The 24,928-nt window shown below is 44.3% G+C and overlaps 1 protein-coding gene across 23 annotated transcripts in view; it reads left to right on the forward strand.

The window, feature by feature from the left end:
* mef2cb (myocyte enhancer factor 2cb) overlaps nucleotides 1-24,928 on the forward strand; it is a 72,749-nt gene that overhangs the window by 24,030 nt on the left and 23,791 nt on the right. For all 23 annotated transcript variants that reach the window (XM_035166888.2, XM_047341522.1, XM_035166893.2 and 20 more), the window contains 2 exons: nucleotides 7,592-7,834; nucleotides 17,301-17,504. In XM_035166888.2, the coding sequence (XP_035022779.1) occupies nucleotides 7,781-7,834; nucleotides 17,301-17,504 (258 nt within the window). In that variant the 5' untranslated portion in view covers nucleotides 7,592-7,780. The remainder of the gene's footprint in view (nucleotides 1-7,591; nucleotides 7,835-17,300; nucleotides 17,505-24,928) is intronic.

The raw sequence follows: 24,928 nt of genomic DNA on the forward strand, positions 1-24,928 counted from the left end.
GCTGTGTGCTTGAACACAAGCAAAGCGTGGCCCATGCTGCAAATTAGCCCTTAGCCTCGGTTTCAAACCTCTGACACGAACACACACGCGCGCACGCACATCGCACACACTCTCTGCCCTTTTCCCCCCACTGGAGAACATTGCTAACATCCTGAGACATTGTCATACTCGGCGGGGAACATAATTGGGTGAATATGTCAGTGCTTTGTGTTCTTAGTGACATGACTCCCGGCTGTTCCTGTGGGGGCTGGGAATGCTCATTGAAGGGTTCATATAGTGCTATTCCACAACATGGGTTCATTGTTCATTACTTGTGCCGCTTGCTTCGCGATCACGAAAAAAAAAACATTAGCAGAGAGAAACTTACCTGCGCACATAGATGACGAGTTTTGCGAACGTGCCATCGGTCCCTGTCAGCGGTCAGTTACATACCTGGGTGCACAGGGCAACGTGTGCTTTGGGACAGTGGTTTACAGTGGCTGGAAAACTTGACCTGCGGCAGAGCATTTTAAATGACTTTACGACTGGAAAGAGAGGGAGGAAGGAGTGAAAGAAAATGTGACTCTTTTAATAAAGGGAAACTTAAGTTGGGTGCTTGAAACATTAGATGTGTTTGACAATCTGCACCACCTCCATAATCTAAACCTTTTCAGTACCTCTCGTTTTGTCCCTTTTCGCCAAACTTCCACCTTGTAATGTGTCACCTCTATTAAGTCCATTCTTTTTTCTCTCTCTCTCTATCATCTTTTCTATCTCCACTTCATCCTTGAATGCTCTTCGCCCCTCCCTATGCTCATGCCATGGAAAGACTGAATGCAGTAAATGGTGATTCATTCCAGCCTTTTCCGGGGCCTCTCCAAATTGTGGCTCGCCTTTGCTTCTGCTTTTTCTTTTCTTCTCCTTTTTTTTTTCTGATACCACTTTTTCCGCCAGCTTGGCACACGGGCATGTGTGTGGCAAGTTTGTCATTGTGGTCCGCTAATTTTATTTGTTTATCGCTCATGGCTCTATAAGCCATCGCCGCAAAAGAAAAAGAAAGCTGCTGATAATCGGCAGGGAACCACGAAGGCTACTCCTCCTCGCGATCCCCGTCTGTCTGGCTTCACCTCGCTTTCACGTGTGCCCTCTTGCTCATCTGCCTTTGGCCCAGCAGCTGCAGCTTTACAGCCCTTGGCCTCCTTTCAAACAGAGGGGTTGACGCATTGTGTCAAGTCATTTTGTCCTTGGGGAAGTCAGCGATGGGTTATGGAAAGATAGCTCTCACCTGCCTCCATACTGGCTCTGACGGATGGCTACCTATCTCCATTGTGGCTCTAGTGGCCCAAGGCCCATGTTCACTGGTGCTGAGTGAGAGAAGCAGCTGCCCAAACGAAGGGCAGGGCTTCACACTCTCATACCTTCATTATTATTAACTGATACTGATAAAGCAATAGAATAGAATAAAAAACAGTAGTTTCAACCCAATTTCCAGTGTTTTCCCAATAAATCTGTTGCGTCGTAAAAGAGGATTTTGCAAGTTTTAAAACATACAAAGCAAAAGAATAAATATATTAGGGAATTCAAGTGAAGGCGTTATCTAATTTCATATTCAGAAATCATTTTGTTTCTGTTCATTTGGACTTTATCTGGCACTGGGGATTTTGGTGATTTGGTTCTAAATCCCAATGTGTGCTCTGTTAATATGTGAGTGATTTGGTGAAGGAAGCACCTTCAGCACCTTTGATTGTCTTTGCCTGCTGATGTCACGTCCTTCCGCTGTGTGTGTGTGTGTGTGTGTGTGTGTGTGTGTGTGTGTGTGTGTGTGTGTGTGTGTGTGTGTGTGTGTGTGTGTGTGTGTGTGTGTGTGTGTGTGTGTGTGTGTGTGTGTGTGTGTGTGTGTGTGTGTCCTTCCTGTCTCTCTGTCCTCCTAGACCCCGGGGCAGAACTGTTGGATTGAAGGATAAGAGGGGGAAACAGCGCGGGCAGACTGTCATTAGTTTTAAAATCAATTAGGTTTAAAGTTGAAGTATGAAGCTTTAAGTTGAGGAATTGGTTGAACGGGGCTCGGTGATGAATTGAGAACTCATGCTGCGGAACTAGAGCTGCTACTTATAACAATATACTTTATTCCATAATGTCAATCACACTTGTAAAACTTGTGCCAGCCACGGGCTACTGGCTCACTTTCCTCCTCATCAATAGACAGGTGACTCACTTCTAAGCTACGTGAAGATTGAAAATAGAATACATGTGAAACCGTCTCTGTCTCGCTAATGATCCAACTAAACCATGAGCTAATAGAGAGAGACAGGTGAAGACATATCCTCCAGCACACACACTACACTTGAGGACACACACGCATCTCACATTCAAGTTTAGCTAGAATGCTCACTGGGAATGAAAAAATAAATAAAGAAGAAGAAGGAATGAACACATTATAGGATGATCCACCACTATCACTCTAATCCCCAGATGTACATGTTGCTAATCTCTTTAGCTGCTAACATGTTAAATTAGCCCTAATATCTGCTGAGATTCAGAAGCATAGAGGCCCACCTACGCGTGGGCTACCGCCCAGGTTTAGGTCACTCTTCTCCCCCAGCAGTCGAAAAAAAAAAAAGATAGAGACATTAGAGTGGTGGTGGGGGTTGAGGGAAGTAGCAGTGATAGCCATTCGTCACCCTGCCTATCTCGCTCTGACAGATGGGGAGTGCGGCGTGCCACATAGAGGAGTCACTGCCTGTAATGACATTAGAGGCACAATGAGACCTGATACACATTTTTCTGTTTCCATCCCGCCTGGCCATCGACTCGCTCCTTCTGTATGATCCCTCCCCACCTCTCATATATATATCCATTCATCCTCAAAAGAGATAAAGTGTTGTGTGCCACTATTTTCGAATCAAAACAAAAAAAAACACAAACACACACACGGATGCGCCCGCAAAGACACACACGTATGTGCGCGTGGCTTCAGACGCAAAGAAGAAACCTCCAAAAAATCGACACATCTGAAAAGAAATATGTTCTCGAGGAAAAGAAATCGACATGACAGGAATGCTGGAATGAAAATGGAGCACTGTCGGTGTGTACTGACATTCAGATAGTATTTAGAAAACTATATTAAAGCTTCTTTTTTTTCCATCTACCTCTTCAAGGAAATGGGAGTTTATTTAAAAAGAGAGAGCGTTTATTTAATGTACCATACACCTACTAAAAGGTTTACTTACTGCAGTGTAATATGTTATTTCAAATCCTCACAACCACATTTCCTAGGAGGATAGGGGATACTGGTATTATATATATATTTTTTTTTTCTTCCAGGACACATGCTAGTACCAAATGTGTTGCAGATGTACCATGAGCCGAGGCTGTGCTGCCGAGGTGGGGTTTCTTGGAAAAACATCGCCAATCCTGTCATGATAAATCACCTTCCCCAATTTGCTACAACATGTAGAATTAGGATTTGAGAATGTCAGCATCAGCAGAATTCTGCACACGTTGCATTTACAGGAGTGCCAGTTTCGTTTTTAACGTCTTTCCCCATTGCAGTTCTCTGAAGGGCGAAGCCGAACTGGGTTCAACTTTTGTTCTCGGAAGGCGAATTCGCGCAGCCCCACGTTTCTTCTCATTTGCTGTCACGTCCCTTCTCCGCAGCTCACAAACAATAACTACCGCAGCCGTCTTTCAATGTGACAAATTGCATGAGTCAAGGTAAAGTTCCTCTTTTCGTCCCCCCATGATTCGAAGGAGTCATCTCCAGCGCCTGTCCTCAATAACACAGCCACATTAACAAGCACCCTACAGACTGTCTATTAGAATGTGAAAAAGCGCCTTGTGCTGTATATTAGTTTTTAGTGACTAAACACTTGGGAGAGAGGCGACCTAGAATCAAGCCTTGTGGTGCACTGAGTGTATATGTTCTCGTCGTCCTCTCAGCTCCTCTTCTGAGACACAGAGAGAGAGAGAGAGAGAGAGAGAGAGAGAGAGAGAGAATGCTCATTAGATCTATGTGGTGAATCGCTGCTCCCTCTCCATCCTCCCCCAACCTTCGTCCCCCTCTCTCCCTCTCTCTCTCTCTCTCTCTCTCTCTCTCTCTCTCTCTCTCTCCCTCTCTCTCCCTCTCTCTCTCTCTCTCTCTCTCTCTCTCTCTCTCCGTCCGTCTGCTTAACAGATGGGAGGGTCGTGGGTACAGCTCTTCCCCTCCCCCTGGAGAGGCCTGGTGCCTGTTCAAAAAGATTTCTCTCCGTGCTTCACTCCGTTTCCCCCTCTCTCCTCTTCAATTTCTCAGTTTTCCTCCCATCCACTCCCCATCTCCTTCTTTCATTGTCACCTCTCCAACTCAAAGCAGCAGAGAGTTGGGACCCAGGGTATGAAACAAGCAGAGGAGCAACCGTGGCGCTTCGGCCCACTCGGTGCCAGCGTGCTCTCTGACCTTAGATGTCGCCTGCCCGGTCTCCATCCAGTTACCAGCGCTAGTGTGAATGCAGACATTGCCATTAGTCAGACTCCTCAGAGAAGACAAATAAACTCTGAAGTGTATTCTTCATCTTTCGCAGCTCATTCCCTCTTCCCCTATGCCTTACTTAGGGATTAGTAAATTGGCTTAATGTCTAAAAGCTCGTTAGTTCGTTCTCCTGTCTTGCGCTGTGCGTCTTAATTTTTCCTCTCATTGCTTTCTCACCTCTTTGCCCTCTCAAGGTCAGGTGTGTCTGCGACAAATTCCTGCTCAGGATCTCTGCCCTCCGACACTTGACCATGTTTATTTAGCGGGGCTTGATTTCACTCTGTTTCACTGTCACGTCGTTATGAGGCTAAATTGGATTGAGTGATTCGGTGGTAATCTGTTAACTGATGCTCCCTTCACCACATGGGAAGGAGAGGGAAGGGAGCCTGATGAGGAGGTGGGCAGTGTTTAACCAGGAGCTGCCTGGCACTCATATGGGACGGGGGCGGGTGTGAAGAAGAGTGGGGGATGGTGGCGGGAGAAGGGGTGGTTGGGACGACGGGAAGGGAACTTTCTTCGTTGTGTAGGAGGAGGCAAGAGTGAGAGGAAATGTGGCGGGTGGAAGGGGTGGGGGCGCAGAGGTGGGGAGGCACGAGGCTAAGCGGCGAGTGGCAGCAGAGCCTCACCTCGGGGAGCATTGGCTGGCACTGGGAGCCAAGTGCGGGGATTAAATGTTCAGGACACGGGCTTAGTCTTAGCATTAATGTTACGTAAGGCCTAAGGTGTTGCCCCAGCGGGTGTTGACATTGAGAGGTTCAGTTCTGCTCTGTGAGCTGTGGGTGGAACGAGGAGGAGGTGGAGGCCAGGAGGCAGGGATCACGGCGGTAACGCCTCCTTGTTTGGAGCGATGCCTGGGCTGGGTAGTGTTGTTGTGCACAAAGACTGGGAGGGGATGATGCTGTCAGCCTGTGATTGAGGTACGCCAGCTTGATTGATATCCTTGTCTGGCTGTCTTGTGCCAAGTGCCTTAGTGTTGGTTTGTAATCCGAGTTTGTCTGACAACATCCGTCTTTGTTTTTTTTCTCCAGGGGGCAGCGTTTTGTTTTCCTGTCTATCGGTTGGGTGTGTTTGCTCACAGTGATGCTAAAATGTTTTGGGTAGCCTCTTTAGAGCTGCCACAGAGTTATTTTAGATCTTGTTATTATTGTGATGGCGTAGATCGGCTGTTTGTCCAAACTGTCAAGTGATGTGTTTGTGTTTGTATCTCATTCCTTCGATAAGTGGGCGTGTCCCAAACATCAACTCAGGAAGCTTTTTGTTGCTCATTTCATTATTGTTTAAATCATATTGTCTTGTTTTGTTTTACTCTGCACATGAAAATCTTGGGCAGAGATTCTTAAAATATAATAAAAGTTATGTTATTTCATATTAAATCTGAAATAAATTCATGTTTCTGTGTGTTTTTGCACATGAACTCTGAAGGAACACATGATCATTCTAGTTACTGCTACAGGCCTTTTGTCTGTCACTATTACTAGTACGCCTGGATGTTCCTATTACGCTATTTCATTATCAATGTCCTACACTCCAGCACAAAGAGGTCAAGTGCATAGCAATGTGCTCCACTCACCTCAGGGGTTTAGAGCTTTCTTGTGCTTTCTCATGCATGTTACTCAATAAATACATGGATTCAGGTTAGGGAGGGAAAAAAGAAAAGAAGGGTAAAGGAGGTGCATTACAATGTGTGTGTGTGTGTGTGTGTGTGTGTGTGTGTGTGTGTGTGTGTGTGTGTGTGTGTGTGTGTGTGTGTGTGTGTGTGTGTGTGTGTGTGTGTGTGTGTGTGCGAGCGTGCAAAGGAGAGAATCTGAGAGAGCAAGGAAGAGAGCAAGGGTTTATGGGAGAAGAGAGGGAGTGATAGAGAGAGAGACTGAGACTGACATGTCTTTTGGTGAAGCGGTGTCGTCTTCCACATCAGCGTCTGATGCTTGTGCTGCCAGGTGCCGGAAATCTGGTTCAGAAAGGAGAGAAGAGAGAAGAAGGGGAAAGTAGAGAGAGAGAAAAAAAAAAGGCAGGGTAGATGGAAGATTTTTTTTTATGTGACGGCGCTGACAGCTCCCCTGCATTGCACTGAGCTTAAATAATGGGATGCTCATTTGCATAACGAGGGACGTTATCACCTCTACTGTCAAAAGAAAACACAACAACAGTTCTTCTGCTCCTCCCTGAGATAGATTGGGTTGGCCTACTTTAGCACTCTGGAGAGATGCACTGGAGCTCGGGCTTAGCCAAGCTCGCACAAGAACACACTCGCACACGTGCACACACACACACGGACACACAGTCACTCACTCACGCAAACTTTTTGGAGCGCAGCTTTCTTCTTCGCACATGCAGTCCAGCTCAGCAGCAGCCGCGCTGGCCTGCGCTCATGAAACACAGGTACACACACAAACACACACACAAGTGCATTTGCTCCTCAGATGCACTCACTGACGTGCACTATCTCCAGCTGGATTAACTTCATGTTGGAATTTTGTTTGATTTCCGTCTCTAAGAAACGTTTTTATTTTACTATCAACTCTCCAACGATGACTCTTGGCACTTTTCCCCCCCATTCCCCTCATTTTTATTTTGGCTTTTGTTTTGTCAGAACATGGTAACACTGAGCTCAGTTTTACATCTGTATCCTATCTCGCCACTCACGCCTGCAATTTTGGAGATGAGCTGCAGATAGAGCAGAAAAAGATGTTTCTGGCAGCTCCACTGTCAATACAGTGCAGTTTTCGTGGGAAGAAACAAAATGTATTTCTCAGTCTGGAGGTAATGTAACAGTGTTGGTGATTAGAGCGTTTAAGTTAGCGGCACTTCCAAAACACTGTCAAAGTCTCTGTGAACGAGGCAAGATCCTGACAGCGCTGTCTCCTCTCATAGTCGGTGCCTGGGAAGAAAAAAAATGCAGAAACTGATTTGCATGATATCGACAGTGAAAAACACAGCGGTTCTCACAACATTGTTGACAGATTCTTTGTCTTTCTTCAACCTCCCTTGTGGCTGCCATGATGCCACTTTTATTATTTTTTCTCTCAGTATTTTGCCATATTTCATTTCATTTAATGCTCACCCTCTCCTCTCCTCCCCCCACCCCCTCTTTTTCCTTTCTTGCAGGTACAGATGCTGGAATCTTTGAGTTGATTGGAACAAATAGAAAGCAGGGAAGAAAAAAAACGACGAGATAAAGGAAGAGTGAAGAAAGGGAAGGAGAAGAAGAAGACGAGAGAGAAAGAGGAAGAAAGAGAAGAGAGAAGAAAGCATAAAGTTTTTTGAGAAAGAGGAGAGAGAAAAGAGACTGGGACGATGGGGAGGAAAAAGATTCAGATCACGCGGATTATGGATGAACGCAACAGACAGGTGAGTCCCTGGGGGATGGGAGGATGGATGAGTGTGGAGGTGGAGAAAGGAGGAAGGAGAAACACCCTGCACCCCACACAGCCCTCAACAATAAGGGTCTTCTGGGAGTCTGGGCAATATGTGAACTGGGGGACAGAGGCATGTGTGGGGATAACACAGTTATTGCTTTGGGTGGAGAAGATCTATTGGGTTATAATAGCAGGGTTGTTTCTCCTCCATCTAAAAACACCAGTGTGAGGACACCAGGATGTGTGGATTTGCATGAGAACATTTGTAAGTCTCAAAATTAATTCGGTATATCAGAGCCCCTCTGTCTGAGGGCTGCTGCCAACTGAGGCACCCAACCTCTCACACCATGCCACCCAGTTTAGCTCACTGACAGTGGAATATTACCGGGTGGTAGCAGAGGAGAAGCAGGGTGAGAAAACTTGTAAACAAACAGCCCAACAGAGATGGATTATCTGAGGTGACGCACGTCGGACAGGGTGGAGATTAAGGGTTGCCTGCGAAACAAACAGTGAGACAGTATTTCTTTGCAGTAGATTTCCTCTATGCTGCACTTTAGTAACATATTAAATCATTGATGTAATAACTCAAAAGAAAACTCCCTGCTTAAACAGCTACTTATCAATAATGGGATTCTTGCAGGACACTTTTTGAAACAACAGCTGGCATTACTTGAGAGAGAGACGTAATAAATAGCGGACGGCGTGATTCAAGCAGACACCAGCGTCTGTGGCAGGAAATAGATAGAGACAGAGTTCTCCACACTGCCCTCGAGGCCCACAATCGATCACTTCCTGTGGCACAACTGACCACTGACACTTTGTCAGCTTCCTGGCAGCCCAATTGGATCCATACGCTGTTAATGTGGCCCCCTGGATCACAGGTCAAACACACGCACCTTCTTCGGACACAGGGCCTGCTTCATTGCCTCTGCCTCGTCTTTATCCACAATACAGGTCCGCAACAACGTCTCACCATGCGCTCCGTCAAAAGCATTCATTTGTGGCAGAAGTAAAGTGACATAAAGAGGCTCGAGGAATCGATTGAGTCATGCGGGAAGAGTAATTGACCGTCGTCATGACAGAGCTCAATGAATGTGATGGTAACAAGAGAATCCTGAGAAGAGGGTGAGAGAGAGACTTATGATTTATGATTTTTACTGATACATGGTGTGTTCACCTTGGATACAGGACAGCCAATGAATGCACATCTTCTCTATGTAGTTTATTCTGTGAAATAAGCGTTCTCAGTTCTGCAAATATAAACAGAAATACCGATATAGATCCTTGGCTTATTTTTCCATTTGCAAGTATTGCTGACAACTACATCACCATCTATGGTGAACAAATTAAAGGTTGAAAAAACTTTGAACTTAATTATATATAAATTTTCCATTGCTCTCAAAGGTAATAATTTTAAAATTAGTAAATCTGCAAAATTCTGCCTAATGCCGAGACTCACTGATAAGAATCGGCCAGTGATATCAGCAAACCGACTAATCGTTCGGTCTCTAATATAAAGAGATGGACAAATCTGAGGGGTTGTTTGACTATATGTGCCTTTGTGCTCATAATCCAAATCATGTATTTGTTATTGAAGGTGAGACACGCAGTCAGACAGGGAACAAGGAGGAGGTCACAGAGTTTTAAACGAGGACTAAAGCTATCGTGTTGCAGCAGCACCCACACATCCTCCTTACTGTTATCTCAGCCCTCCTCTCTCATCCCACCGTCGACCGGGCCCGCCAGTTGCACCGAGCACTCCGGCTCCTGAGGATAAGGAGGGAAAGAGGGAGACAGGAAGGACACCTGAAGGGAATCGATGCCTGAGATATCCGGGCTTTACTTACAGGCAGAGGAGGAGAGAGAGAGAGAGGAGAAGGTTCAGGGAAAGGAAAAATCAATATATCACTGGATTTTGTTGTTTTGATCTCTTAAATGATAGATTACTTATTTTGCTGTTGGCTCCATGTAATAATTATTCCTTCGGATATGATGTCAACAAGTCATGCGGCGATCACCACGTGCTCTTCTTGGAGCATATGGAATTAAGTGTCATTCAACCTTCAGCCTAAATTACATCATTTTTACAGAGGCGGACATCACAAGACAGAGACACAGACAGAAACAGCAAACCTAAAATTTATTCTTCTTAAAAAAAAAGAAAAAGAGAAAACGGAAGCTTTGACTTTTTGCATATTTTCACTTCCTTTTTGAGGAAATGTCCAAAAGCACAAGCCAAATAAACACTGGAGGAGTTTGTATAGTGTTTCTTTCAACCTCGAATTCTTCACATACTTTTACGTCTAAAAAGTTTTGCCGTCTTCTGAAAACTCCTCTAGGGTCTTTTTTATTAAATCAACAGATTAACATTAACATAGTGATATAGTTCAATATAATAGACGCTGTATATAAAATACAAAAATAACGATATAACCACATTGTAACATTAACCCTGAGTCCACATACACACACACACACACACACACACACACACACACACACACACACACACACACACACACACACACACACACACACGTTGAAGCGTGGCACCATTCTGCGTGGCTGTCAACGCCGCCTTGCCACCTACGGGGCAGCGCTGCTTGTCCACCCTTGCCCTCCCTGCAGAAGCATCACAGTGGGCAAGGGGCCTGGCTCTCTCTGGGCGGCCACTTTGGGCTGCCACCCCGCAGGCCCTGAAACACTTCCCCAGAGCAGGGGCAGAAGGACCAGGCCTCCCTGGTGTTGACTGGCTGCCCGGACCTCTGGACACTGGGCAGCAGTGTGCGAGCCCTGGCTCCGAGCCCCCCGACCACTCAGACCCTCTCCCAGCCTTTGGGCACATGAAAGAGCCCCCTGTGCCATAAACTCATGGGCTGCACACAGACAGCAGACTCTCTTGACCCAACACACACACAGAGAACACACACATACAGGTAGGTGACACACACACACCTACTGTACTGTACAACATGCACGCGCAGGTTTGTGTTTGTATGCACACGGGCATAGATTCATAGTTTTGAGCAATTGCAGATTATACTCACAGACAAACACTTAGATGCATTTAGTGTCCTGTTAATGCAGCACATACACATGCCTGCTTGTAAACACATGTCAAACACATCCATCTCTCTGGGGTCGGTCTCGGGGATCGACTAATTTGCTGAAATTGGCTCTAATTGGTGTTACTTCTGCAGCCAGTTCATTCAGTGGACTTAATTTAGAATGACTCGTCTGTGCGAATCTGTGCGTATGTGTTGGACATGCGAGATTCAAGGGGGAGGGGACCCGGGGGCCAAAGGTCAAACGTTGATCAGGTCATCAGTGACAGGAAGTAAAACAACAGGATTTCCGAAACTCCACAACAAACAACTCAAACACATACTTGGCTGGGAGCAAAACAAATTGAGATACATTATTTTATGTTATTCTGCGTATATTCGCCTCACTATTTCAACCGCAGCTGAAATAAAGGGGTGTTTTTGTTTCTACGACAAAGCATTTTTCTCTCCAATCAACAGCACTGGGGTGAGAAAATGTGTGAGTGAAATTAACAGCAGGAAAATAATGAGGCCCACAGGGTAGCTCCTCACTCCTGCACCCCTCCTCTAATTCCCTGTTTCCCACCTTCTACCATCTCCTCTTATACCAAAGCAAGTGTGAGACCTCAACTGAAAAAGGGCTCACTGAGCTCTCACCTTCCTTTTGCTGTATTTTTCTTTCTATTCTCTTTTGCCTCCTCGACTTATTTCCTGTTTTGTCTCACATTCACATCTTCTTCATGTGGCTCATTTTGCTCTCTCACCTCACTTCGCTCATTATGTAGGCCCTTGAAATTTCAAAATAAGACTAAGTAGGAACAGTTGGTAAAATTATGTGACATTTTCTAAAACAAAAATATCTCCAAAAAATTAAGAATCAAAAAATGATTTGCTGCTCATAAAGTTAATAGACAGGTTTTTAGTTATTTGCTTTTTTTAAATTACCATGGTGGACTCCCTCAGAATCTACAGGTCATATATATATATTTTCGCTATTGTCCACTTGTTTTACTGCTGTAATAAATTATGTTTGTTTGTCATAAGAAGACTTTACTTAGTGAATTATGGGTCTTCTTCCAACCGAAATCACTGAAACAATTAAATGTGTGGGGACATACAATCTACATAAAACTCTTAAAACAACTCAGTTCCTTTTAAGAATTTCTTGTTTTTCTTTTCTTTTCTTCAGAAAACGCTTTCAATTAAATAGGTTGGGACATTTAAAAATAATTTTAGGCCAGTCAGCTCCTTAGAGTTTCTTGTTCTATTCTTTTCTTTTTCTATATATCTATATTTGCGACGGTGCCACGACAAAAAGTTTATGCACCTCACATGCATGATAGCAAAGTTATTTTTGTCGTTCCTGCCACTAACTTGGGCCTTGCAGTATAACATCCACTTTCTTTTTTTTTCAGTTGGCATATCCTTTTCCAGTTGCGGTTTTTCAGCATAACCAGGAACATACACAGAAGGAGCGTAGCCAGCCATTTCAGCGCTGTACTGAAATGTAATTACTACTTCTGCTAAGGAGAACAATCTAAACTAGCATGTATTTTAAGACGCGCACCTAGAGTCTAACTAAAATTGGCATAATTAAGACGCTGCTCCATCAGTTACACAGATTCGATTTTAGCCACTCAAAGTGGACCCTTCTGATTTAGACACTGAATGAAGGAGTCTCCTCTCCCTACTGTATAATGACGACGTGCAGAAGAAGAATGATAAGTGGGGTTTTGAGGAGAGAGAGGAGCATATATTAGAGGTAGGACAAAGCCTCTTTTGTCGTAATACCCCTCTTAACAGCTTCTTTGGCTGTGAGGCAGAGTTCAGGCCCAGGTCTCGGGCTCCTCTTATTCCTTTTGCGTAAGCCCGTGTCTTCCTGCCTGGCCCCTGACAATGGGATAAGTGTTTGTCTCAAGACAAATCGTGCCGCTCCATAGCTGACTGACATCTCTGTATGCGTGTGTGTGTGTGCGCACTTGTGTGCGTCCGTCCATGTTTGGTTTTCTAACCAGCAGTTTTGTTGGTGCCTGTCTCTCCACTCCTCCTCTTCCTCCACCTCCTCCTCCCCCAGGGAAGCAGGCAGGAGGTGGGAAGGAGAAGCGAAGCCATTGTGAAGGGGAAGCCACTGGCCTCTTCCTGTTATGAGAGGAAATGCATACAAATGTGCTTCCTGTGCGTCCGCCCCCTCCCGTCATTCTCTCTCCCCTCTCACCCATGTGGCAGTGAAGCAGCCGCTATCAGTCCTTTCTTCTCATCCCTCTGTTCATCACAGGGATGTTGTTCTCCTCTTTTTGTTGCCTGGAGGAGACGTGAATGGTCAATTGTGTAGAGTAGAGTGCATCATTTAATTTTTATAAATTATTAATTTTTTTATTGATAATTTTGACCAGTGGTAGCATATGTAGAATCACATGCACATAACAATAAGTGTATGATTGAAGAGAGAGAGATAGAAAAGAAAGACAGAAAGACAGAAAGATAGAAAGATAGAAAGTAAGAAAGAGAGAAAGAATTAGAATTAGTTCATGGCTCTGAAAAGGGGATGTTGTGGCGACATGGTTTGGGAGTTTACAGGGGGGTGTGTGTGTGTGGGTGTGTGTGTGGGTGTGTGCATGTGCGCGTATCTCTGTGTATGTCTGTGTGTGTGAGAATCTCTTAGGATGGGGCTGTGGAGGTGGATGGGGTGAACAAATAAAGCCTGTGTGTCACAGTGTATGTTCACCATGATTTAGTGCTCATTATGTGCTAAAGTAATTGAGACTTGTACTAGATCACAGCCTGTGTAAACGGAGTAGATCGAGGGCTATGAACAGGAATTTTTGTCTCCTTCAGAAAGTACTTCGTGAAGAAAGTATCAAAACGTTTTCTAACTTACTTATTGTTGACATGAAAACTTAGAAAACTTTTGTTTCAAATGTAGTCTGAATTACTGATCATCCTAAAATGTGGTGTTGATGCTAGGTTGTAAAATGCTGACATTGTGAAAATGTTAAAACTTTCAAATCTGGCCCTTTGTTGCCTGTTCACTCTCCCCACAAGTCACATCTACAGTGGGTGCTTCTACAAATTAAAATTAGAAGTAGAATATAAATAATACAGATTTTAGCATAGTTTCTTTTAGTTTCCTAACTTTATTTCTATTTAGAAATAATCAGCCATTTGATGTGCTACTTACAAAACAAATTATCATATTAAGAACCAGGAGCTTTTCAGTAATGGAAAAAAATCATTTGCATGTGTCTGATGTGAAAAGCAGTCAGAGCCCGACACTGTCACATCTCTGTAAATGTTAACAGATCATTCATAGCATCTGTTTTTTACCCACTCGAGGGGCCGAGCAATAGCACCTGAAAAGTAGTTTACACGTCTCTGTGTGGGCTCGGGCAGCCGTTTTGAGCTCGCACAGGAAGGGCTGGTGGTGACATCACTGGTGCGGACGTTGATGGCCTGAAAGTGTCACATGACAAGTGAGACCATGAAGTCACGACAGAGTCACCTCCATTAGTGGAAATTGCTACTGTGAACCTGCATCGCTGGGATACGGTGCACATTAGCACATCCCACATGATGTTGCAGGAGTCAATTTTTACCATAGATAGCATTTATGTGTGAGCCAACTGTGTTTTATAATGTGTGTGTGTGTGTGTGTGTTCGAGCAAGCATGTACTGTATACCTCGATGTATGCCAGTGTATGGATGCCTGTGCATAGCATTAGTAATGTGTATGATTTGGAGGTAGCGGGTTGTACGTGTCAGATTGAGACGTGGGGGTGCGGTGTGATATTTATGTAGGTGTTATTGTTTGGTCAGTTAGGGCTTTTCATAATCACACTCACTCTTCCTGTGGTGTTGTTAAAGTCAGTCTATGTGTGAATTATAGCCTAATATGTGGGAAACGCGTACGCACAGATCCGCATTTGAAGTGTGAGGCCCGAGACAACTTCGACTGGATTCCACTCTGAACTTTTTAAAAAATGTTTACATGTTTAAATGAGAAGCAGAGAGATTGCGTTCCAAGTTGCTTATTACCTTATACTGCCGTGTTTGTGTGTGTGTAATATTCCACAAATACGTGAGTGATCTGAGCCGGACCTCCCCTTTGAGAGTTGTGGACCTGTGGGACTCACACCCAGCCCACGTGTGTGCGCCGTGTGCAACCTTCCGGAACATTAGTGGCCCCGGCAGAGTGTGTGACTGAGTGAGTGGGTGATAACGGAGCTGGGCCGGGAGCTAGCTGTGTCCTGTACCTGCCCCTGGTGCCCCTTGCATCCAAACACCAGGGGAAGACAACACTCTACATGTCCTGTTCCCCGACACTCTGCTGTGACCTTGTGTCCTACAGTGCTGTCATCTTATTTACTCGCCCATGTATGACTTGTGCTCTGTAGCTCTGCTGCTGGCGGACGCCTTTAGGGTGCTTGCGCTTCAGTTTCGGACGGCACACCAGAGTGGGTTTGATAGGAAAATTATTCTCATTGTCACAAGATGCCTTTTCATCTCAGGGTGTTAAAAATGAGCCTTGTTTCTTTTTCACATTTTAGTTTCTCTGTGTAAATGTCAGCATGGTATTTAGTGCCCAGGGGAGCTTTTTCTCCTCATGTCGTCTGTGGATCAGATGAGCGTTTGTTCCGAGCTACAGAACCTGACACTGCGCACGCCGGTTTGTGAGAACGCCGTCCGTGTCTCTTGTCTCTGTTGTTTGAAAGATAGGCACGACGCTGTGACATCACTGGAAAACTTTTTTTTTGGGAAGGGGGGGTGATTGTGGAGCTGGTCCAGGATACAGCAAGGTTTTACTAAATCTTAGTGGAGAGAGAGGGAGACAGGGAGAGAAACAAGCGTCACGAACAGGGGAGAGTTTGATATTCAGTTTCCCTGGTACATCCTGGAAGATATGATTTCAGGTAATCCAAAACTATCTATCAATATCCATTCAACCTTATCTCCTCTTTCAGGTCTCGAAGTTGTAAAGAGAAAATGTGAAGGGCAGTGCACGATAGATTTTCACCACAAATCTATTCAAGGTTTATCCTCATCTACCACACGCACATGGATCTCTTCTTTAAAGGCATCTTTTTAAAGGCCTTTATAACCCACACTTACTGTCATTATTACTGTATTCAGAACATATCTGAGAGTTGAACGTTTTCTCTCTGTATTCTTCTGGCCCAGCTCAGTGTCAGAAGAGAATAGACAAACATGCAGTTAATCAACAAACTGAGATCATTAGCTACCAGCTGGGCACTGTGCTGGCAGTATTTCCGCTCAGTAAAAAGCTTTGTCAATACAGATCTCCAGTGTACGTAATACACACAGTCACTGAAGAAAAGAAAAGAAAATTCAGATAGAAAAAGAGGCAGTGTTGCTCAGAGAGAAGCTGGCAGAGGCACATTTTTTCCCATCCAGACATACGAGAGCTCGCACACATGGTTCGGAGAAGAAACCAGGTGCAGCTCCCCGGAATTAACTCACTTTCACTGCTCTAGTTTTTTTATCCAAACAATAGAGGAAGAATAGAAGCTGTTCTATTTTGACAATGTGGGCACTTGTATGCCCGTCTTATTAAAGGAACCGGTCTGAGGCCTCACATACAAGTACACACACACTTGCACATGCCCACAAACAGGGAGGGAGAGAGAAGAAAACAGGCCCCATTACAAAGGACAATTTTTGTGGTTTATGTTCATCGCTGCTATTCAAGCACTCAAACAGCTTCAAGCAGGGACTCCATTCTTTATTTATATCAATGGCGTGTTGTTCACTATGAGGCAGTTAATTGGGCAACAGAACAATGTGTGTTAATATCACTGTGAGAAAATGGTATGTCTCGCCTGTTTGGGTTTTTTTTTAGATTAAAATAGTCTATGGGCATTACTTGGGTGCACAAAGCAGGTTTTATGCACCAAGCACGTTCGGGTCATTTGAAGGTGATGAATTTAACCTCACATATATGCTCTGTGATGAACCTCTGTACGCTTTGATGTAGAAGAAATAACCGATCTTCCGTACCGTTATCTGTCTGAGACACAGTGTTTTCAGTTCCTTAAATGCAAGCCCAGCTTCTTTTTTTTTTTCTTTTTTCCTGGTATAGAGGATAGACTGTTACAGTCAGGGTTTGTTGAACAATCAGCAGACTTTGCTTTTCCTCTAATGTTGTTTTAGAGGAAAAGAGTTATTACATCAGATTTCTATTTATTCAGTCAGCACAGAATGAAAAGGTCTAGGGTTGGACATTTTCACTGGCGCTAGATGATTAAAACATTTCAGGTCAAATAGACTGATTTGAGTGTAAGGGCAATTTTCTGTTTAATGTGGGTGTGAAAATAAGTCCCCATAAACCTGTCTCCTCCTTTTAATAAGCACAATTTTAATGCATCGTTCTTGTTCTCTGTCCTCTTATCTTTTACCCAGGTGACATTTACAAAGCGAAAGTTTGGCCTGATGAAGAAGGCGTACGAGCTGAGCGTGCTGTGCGACTGTGAGATTGCCCTGATCATCTTCAACAGCACCAACAAGCTGTTCCAGTATGCCAGCACAGACATGGACAAGGTTCTGCTGAAATACACCGAGTACAACGAGCCTCACGAGAGCAGGACCAACTCTGATATTGTGGAGGTGAGTTGCAAGAAAACACAGACGGCACACGAGCGCACAAGCACTCACGCGAACAGGAGCGTGCACACGCACACTCATGCAAACACACAGAAACGGAAAAGTAGACAGATGGTTACTGCGTTTGTGACTCATTCAGCAACCCTTACTTCTCTCTTTTGGTCTTCACACCTAGCATAGTGTAAGAATTAATTGCTCCCATAGTTCGTCGGTCTTCCCCAAGGGTTCAGTCACAATATCAATCACTTTTAGAAAAGGTATAAGACTCACAGTATGTCAACAACTTCAACAACATATGTTTGTTTAAATCGCCTTCTTCTCGCTGCGTGTACTTTGCAATATAAAAGTAAATCACTGATCCGGGGCCTTTCAGAGTTGCCCGCGTGGTGTGTGATCACCAGCGCCTGCCCTCTGTGTCCTGTCACCACTGATGTGCCTCTTAGAGCAGGACGTTGATCGGACTTGCTTTGGACACGTGTCACCAGTGTGGCTCAAGGCGATGTTAAGCAGCCTCGCAGGCCAGGCAGCAGGCAGGTAGATAAAGCAGGAAATGACACAGGGAGACTCCAGGATCCTTAAGCTCTCACTGTGAACCTGTTATGCAACATTCACGCTGGACCTCTAACAAACCTGTTGGGCCACAGACACACATAGGCAACCATGCATTCATGCAGCAGAGTTTATCCCTCGCTCTTGCGCTCATGCATTAATACTCGCACCACGCTCGCAGATTAAACTGCACCTGTCCCACAAAATAGTGCTGAATGAATATCAAACAGTACATTAAATATTCTCTCTCTGCTCGTCACATGGAATCTTTATAGCGATAGGATGGTTATTTTGTATTTAATAAGCCAATCCAGATAAACTATATTGAAAATTCTACATGAAGTGCACATTTTATAGCCGTAATCCAGCATCAAAATGTCATTTATGATTCAGAATACATATTCAATACACCCACTGCCCCATTTTACAAGATTTTAATACATGTGATGCAGTCTAGTTTTAATATTGATGCATATAATATAATGTATATTTACTTTTAGCTTAGAGGTCATAAAAAACCTCAACCATGTTCAAATGTTCTCCATTCTGTTTAAAATGTTAACTTGTTACGTCGTCTTTACCTTTGTCCTTATCAGCTCAATGTTTAAAAAAGACTGAATGTTCCAAAGGAAAACTGAGGACAGATACCGCACTGAATGTATTGGTGCAGGCTGGCCACTTAAATACAGGATCAAACAGCATGGGACATGTTTTTTATCTTCTCATATGGGTGTTTGTGGGCTTGTTGCACGCCCACGGGTGGACACGTCCTCCGGGAATACTCCTATTCCAGATGGCACTCTGCCCCTGACGACAAACCATTTGAATTTACACACTGATAACAAATGTGTTTCACTTTGGGAGAAATCTGGCCCTGCATTTCCCCTTTCTTTATTCTATATAATTACAAATTCCAGCAGGTTTAAAGTCAAAATGCTGCATAAGTAAAACTATTGAGGGATATCAAATCATAACAGAGTCTTTTTTCACACACAATCACAATCCACAGTCAGAATTATGATCATTTGTCTATTTCCAATACTGAAAAGAATATCAAACATTCCTTTGGACGTATCTATTTGCACTGTTTAAACACATTATTGTATTAAAGAGATGCTGTAGGATCATACTGTGCATCTAACATGTGCACCAGTATCTTAAGTCTGACAGCTTTATATTGTACCATATGTTGCTCAATTCAGTCATTTCCTTTTATTGTCTTCTACTTTTATTTTTTTCTCCACTGCCCTAATCCATTTTGTTTTAGGGACCTTGTCAACTATTGATTATGGGGATATACTGAGTTGAGTGAAAACATTTGTGAAACCTTATCTCTACTCTGAGAAATATTTGACTGCGAAACCACTATTTTTGGCACCAGCTCCTCATCCACCATTCGGCTAATTCACGTTGAATTGTTTTTCAAATACCTCACGCATGGAAGAGACCCAATAATAGAAATTATAGTCTTCAAGTTCACTCACGGCATACAATCCTCAGATTACCCATCCCCACTGCAAAGGTAGCAGTGATTTGCTGTTGTCATTCCGCTGCAGTCAAATATGTAGTGTGTTAATGTAGCTCATACATCAAGCGATACAGCACTCAACATACAGCCAACCTAATGACGAAAACAAAGAGAATGGACTGGGTGCATTATCATGGAAAGTATTTAGAAGCACAAATAAATCAGCTAGACACAACTTGTCCTCTTCTGCAATGTAGCATGTGCTCTTACTCCCTTCAATTAATATTATTATGGCTTTTATGAATTATTAATGTGGTTTATGCTGCAACTTTGTACGGTTAGATTATAAAAAACTGTTTTTCCATAGATATATTGTGCAACTCAAAAACTTAAAATAATCTGCAAAGCTGTTTACATCTATGTTGTTTCCCCAATGCTTGGTTTGAGGCTTATAAGAAATCCATATCAGAGGGAATGAAGAATAATCCTCGATGCATTATATATTTTACATTAACCAATTTAGCATAAACTCGTATTCCCAGTGTGCCTATAAGCACTGGTATCCTTTATGCACCAAGCCCTTCAGCCACGCTTCAGTCAGTGTATTAGCCTGCCCCAGCTGAACCCATGAAGAGAGTCGTCACATGTTTCAGCAAGTGCCTGTGACGAGAGCTCCCTGCTTTGAAGCTCTCTCTTTAGCTGTGTCTCCATTATAGAGCAGGGGATGGTTAACGTGTAAACAGCTGTGTCAGGGGAAGACGCTAAAGAGCCTGGTGGGGGAGAGTGCTGTGGAGCACTTCCTACACTGTGATCCCTGGAGGACTCAGGCTCCAAATTCTCTGAGCGACTCGCAGTGGGAGAAATCGATCTGAAGAGGCCTTCAGCCTTAGCTACGGCTCGCTAACAGGATTGGCCACGGGGCTGACACTGGCACGTTTAGCATGGACAAGGGAGGAGGAGGAGGAGGAGGGTGTAGGGGGGAGCGAGAGGGAGCGGGGAGTTGGATCGCTCCCGCTGGGCCTTGTGCGCCGCTGCTGGGCTACGTCACAGGTGCAGGAACGTGGGTGGGTTGTTGAGTTTGGGGGGAGGCAGGAGTGGACTTCCTGTTGAGCTGGCAGGATGATGAGGACGAGGTCAAGTACAAGATGAAGGGTTGGATGTAGGGTTGAAAAAAAATCAAAGTTACCGCAACAACAAGACCTTAAATATGACGTCTAATACATGACATATGGTGCAAAATTCGTAGAAAGCTCTTGTCTTTAGAAGTACGCAGAAACAAATGCGTCTCTCTTATTCCGCTGCTGCTGTGCCTGAAGGTATAGTGGGAGGAGAGGCAGAGGTAGGGGAGCGGAGCTCAGAGTGTGGGCGGCTGGCATAGAGGCCTGCTACATTAGCAATAAAGCTCTATGTAATTAGCATGTCTTTGGTTGATAATTAGCGTTGTTGAGAGAGTGGCACTGAGAGCGTTACAGCCTCTCTAGCTACAGCATGTTTACAAGAGGCTTGAGGGCTTTTCTCTTTCTCTCTCTCACTCCATCTCTGTCTTCCTGTTTTTTATCCACTTCTTACCAGCAGTATCTTGAATATATGTATGGATTAAATTGTGTATGTATGTAAGAAATAGAAACAGACAGATAGAAAGACATAAAGGGATATATATAGAGAGAGAGGAGTGGTGAAGAAGGTCCTGATGACTCACTTGAAAACCGTCTCTGCTGGGAATGACACTTCCACAAATATCTGTGAAAGCAAAAGACCAAGAAACCAAAGCTAACCCTCCTCTGAGCGCAGTGGTAAAATGAAAGGAGAAAAACGGCTACTATTGTCACATTCACAATGCATGACACCCAGAAACCTATAATAATCTGATAAACACAGTGACAAACTGAGGTCTTGTGTTTTTTTTCATATGTTTTCAATGCTTCCATTTAATCCCAAGACACGCGTATTGTCATGGAGGACACAGTGGTATCTAAACCAACAGAGACTCCCCCAGGAGACTGTAATAAAACACATAGTATGCACCGTTATCTGCTGTTACATAAACAAGTGGGGAGGTTCTCTTAATTAATGCTAATTGTTCAAAGAGACATCGGTGCTCGTATACCTTCACGTAGGATGATGAAATCAAACACAGATCATCCAGTGATCCTCCATCACTGCATGTACGAGGGCGGGGTCCAAAGTGTGTTGTCCTGGCAGGTCTACAGTACACTCCGAGTCTGGCTCCAGATAAAACAGTCAAACACGCAGATAGATTTCCTATACTCGCTGCCTGCCAGGCCGGTTTCCTGGACATGTGAACAGCATTAGAGGAGAAATGGGAAGCTTTGTTGGGAAATGACATGAGAAAAGATCCATCTCTCCCCTTTTTCCTCTCCCTCTTTTCCTTATTTCTGCTTAGGAATAATCACTTTGAGCTCTTATTGGTGATTTATTATGCCAGTGTGGGGGTTGTTAATTGCAATAGCACATGAAAGAGTCCTTTCTTTCCCCTCTCGATGATTGCAGATCAAGCCCAAACCTAAGCAGCGCTGGCTGGCTCTCGCTGTGATTGAACAGCCCCAAATCCAACAACACACTTGGGCTGTGCCAAATCCCCTGTTCCACAATGTGTTTATTTTCCCCTCTGTTGAAACAAAGAACACAGGTTTGTGAAACAACTAAAGGGTTAGTGAGTGAGCAACGACAGGGAGCGATATCCTCTCAATGCCAGGATACAGCCGCGGCAAAACTGCTCAATTGTTTATGGGTATACGGAATCTAAGCTAACACACACATAAACACAAGTAGGTTTGGCCTATGTAGCTAAGTGAGTCCTGACTGCACTGCATGGGTGTATGCATATGTACATGCATGGTGACAATCGGTTTGAACCCTGTGGAGCTGACGGCATTGCGATGACCTCACCCAGCGCGGCACACCATCATGCTGTTGGCTCAAGTATCACATGGACCGGCACATGGCTCTTGGTATTGAGCTGACCTGCCTGCTTTGCCTACCAACCAGAGGAAAGGCTGGTGGCCAATCCCATTTCCAGCAGATTAACCTAATCTCAAAGTTCAGATCACCCTGTAATCTTAAACAGCAGCAGCAGCAGCAGCAGCAGCAGCAGGGACCTGCCTCCCGACCTATCCTCGACTCATTTCCTCCTTCCTCTGCCTCTGTCCTCACCAAGAAGGAACTACTGAATGAGAGAGGAGGGGGGGGGGGTGGCAGAGGGATGGATGAGCGCAAGGAGAGAAGGAGGGAGGGAAAGAGGGATGGAGGGGAGGAAGGCTGGTAATTATTTCCAAAGGTCATTCTGTTAATGACTACCCGCTTGGCTAATGAGATTCAGCAAAGCTCCCTCACCATGTTTCACCCTGCGTATGTTTCACCCATGTGCCGAGATGTGTGAGAAGCACAGGTGTGATTTCAGCCCAGTGACAGTCCACTGGAGAGAGAGAGAGAGAGAGGAGGAGGGGGGAGAGGAACATAAAGAGAAAGGAAAATCAAGCAGGTCTGGGAGAAGGCAAAAGAAAATATAGCAGATCCACACCACTTCCTCGCAGGCCTTACACAATGTTGTTTCTTTTGGCCAAAAATAAAACTAAATGGATTTTTCACACACTTTAAATAGCAGAGACTAATTCGTTCGATTTCACTGTCATTTACCTCAAAAATGTCCCACTTTATTAATTTAAACGCTTTCCTTTCTCTCTGCTCTCTCATTATAGTCTTGCGAGTTGACGGGACATGTGATCCCCGTCTCTGAAGTGCCAGTGTGCTAATGTTCTGCCTCACTCTTGTGAAAATATTTTCCAGCATGCAAGCTATTCTATATGCTTATTTGGTTTCTAAACAGCATGGAGAACATTAGCCTTAAGGAGTTTTCTGTGCTGATCAGCTCACTGAATGACTTCTTCTCATGCCTCTCAAAGACTGTATAATTACTCCGGCTTGAATGCCTTCACTAATTTATCCTCAATGACTTCTACATGTGTTTGCATCCAAGAGAAATAAGGGAGTCGTATCATATCTCCTGTTCTACAGTTGTCCACAGTAATTTTGCGCGGAGTCGTTTCGGGTGCATGTGGTGTAACGTGCGGTGGAGGACGGGGGCGGGGTTGCCACGGCAATCACAGGGCCTCAGTGTTTAGTAGTGAAGAGGGAGATCGGCGACATGGCTTGTTTTTCCTGGAGGATTAAGGTCTGAAGCTGCTTTGACTGACTAAGTAAATTAACCTTATGACATTGGCAAGCTAATACTACAGCAGTTTGTTAAAACAAAGACTCGGATGACAGGCCACATACATGATACAGCACATCTTCAAAAAAAAGGTGCCAGTATGTACAGTATGTGGGGTTGAGTTTGTGTTAATTACAAGTTGAAGAGTGGGCGAGGGAAACTGTTCCACTGTCAATAACTTTTCACACACACACCCTCTGTTCTTGTTGATGTTTACACCCTCAACAACAAGGGCAGAGTTGGTTCTGAAAATATTTCACAGAGTTACACTCAGTTACAAAAAGTTTCAAATGTACAAGCTACACAGTTTTTTCAGAAAGTGTTCAGACCCTGTCCCTTTTGCACATAATGTGTTTTACATTTGAATGGATGAAAATGCCACTTTTGCCCATCAGACTACACTTACACTGTTTGGGCACTTCTTTTTTAATTAATTATGGTCAGGTAAACCGTGCTTGCTTTAATTATCTTGAAGATGAGTCCAAAATTGATTGGAGTCAATCTGTGGCAAACTGAATTAACAGGACATGCATATCGGTACATAAGGGCCCCAGGGTAACACCAAAACAATGAGGTCCAAGGAACTCTCAGTTGACCTCTCTCATGATCAGGGTGAGCATACAAATCCCTTTCTAAATCTCTGAGTGTTCCCAGGAGCCCAGTGGTCTCAGTAATTGTGAAATGCAAGAAGTCTGGAACCACTAGGACCACTGGAGTTGGCCTTCTGTCCAAACTGTGTAACCAGGGCCTTAGGTTGGGAGGTGACCAAGAACCCAACCGTCCCTCTATGAGGGCTTCGGAAGTTCTCCACAGAGATGAGAGAACCTGCCAGACCATCTCAACCGCACTCCATCAGTCAAGCCTTTATGGTACAGTGGCTGGTCGGAAGCCACTTTGCGTAAAAGGGCACATGACAGCTTGGGTGTAGTTTGCCAAATGACATTTAGAGGAATCGGAGAGCATCAGGAAAAACATTCAAAGTCCAAACACAATGTCTGGCGAACTTCTGGCACTATCACCTGTCCAATACCATCCCTAGAGTGAACCGTCATGGGATTTTAAGGAAATTCGTTTTTTCACATAATCATTATGGGTTATTATAACAATGATAATTTGATCAGTTTACAGTTTAATCTACAAAACAATAAAGTGTAAAAAACGTGACAGGGTCTATTCTGG

The sequence above is a fragment of the Hippoglossus stenolepis genome, chromosome 9, assembly GCF_022539355.2.
Source record: "Hippoglossus stenolepis isolate QCI-W04-F060 chromosome 9, HSTE1.2, whole genome shotgun sequence".
Taxonomy (NCBI): domain Eukaryota; kingdom Metazoa; phylum Chordata; class Actinopteri; order Pleuronectiformes; family Pleuronectidae; genus Hippoglossus; species Hippoglossus stenolepis.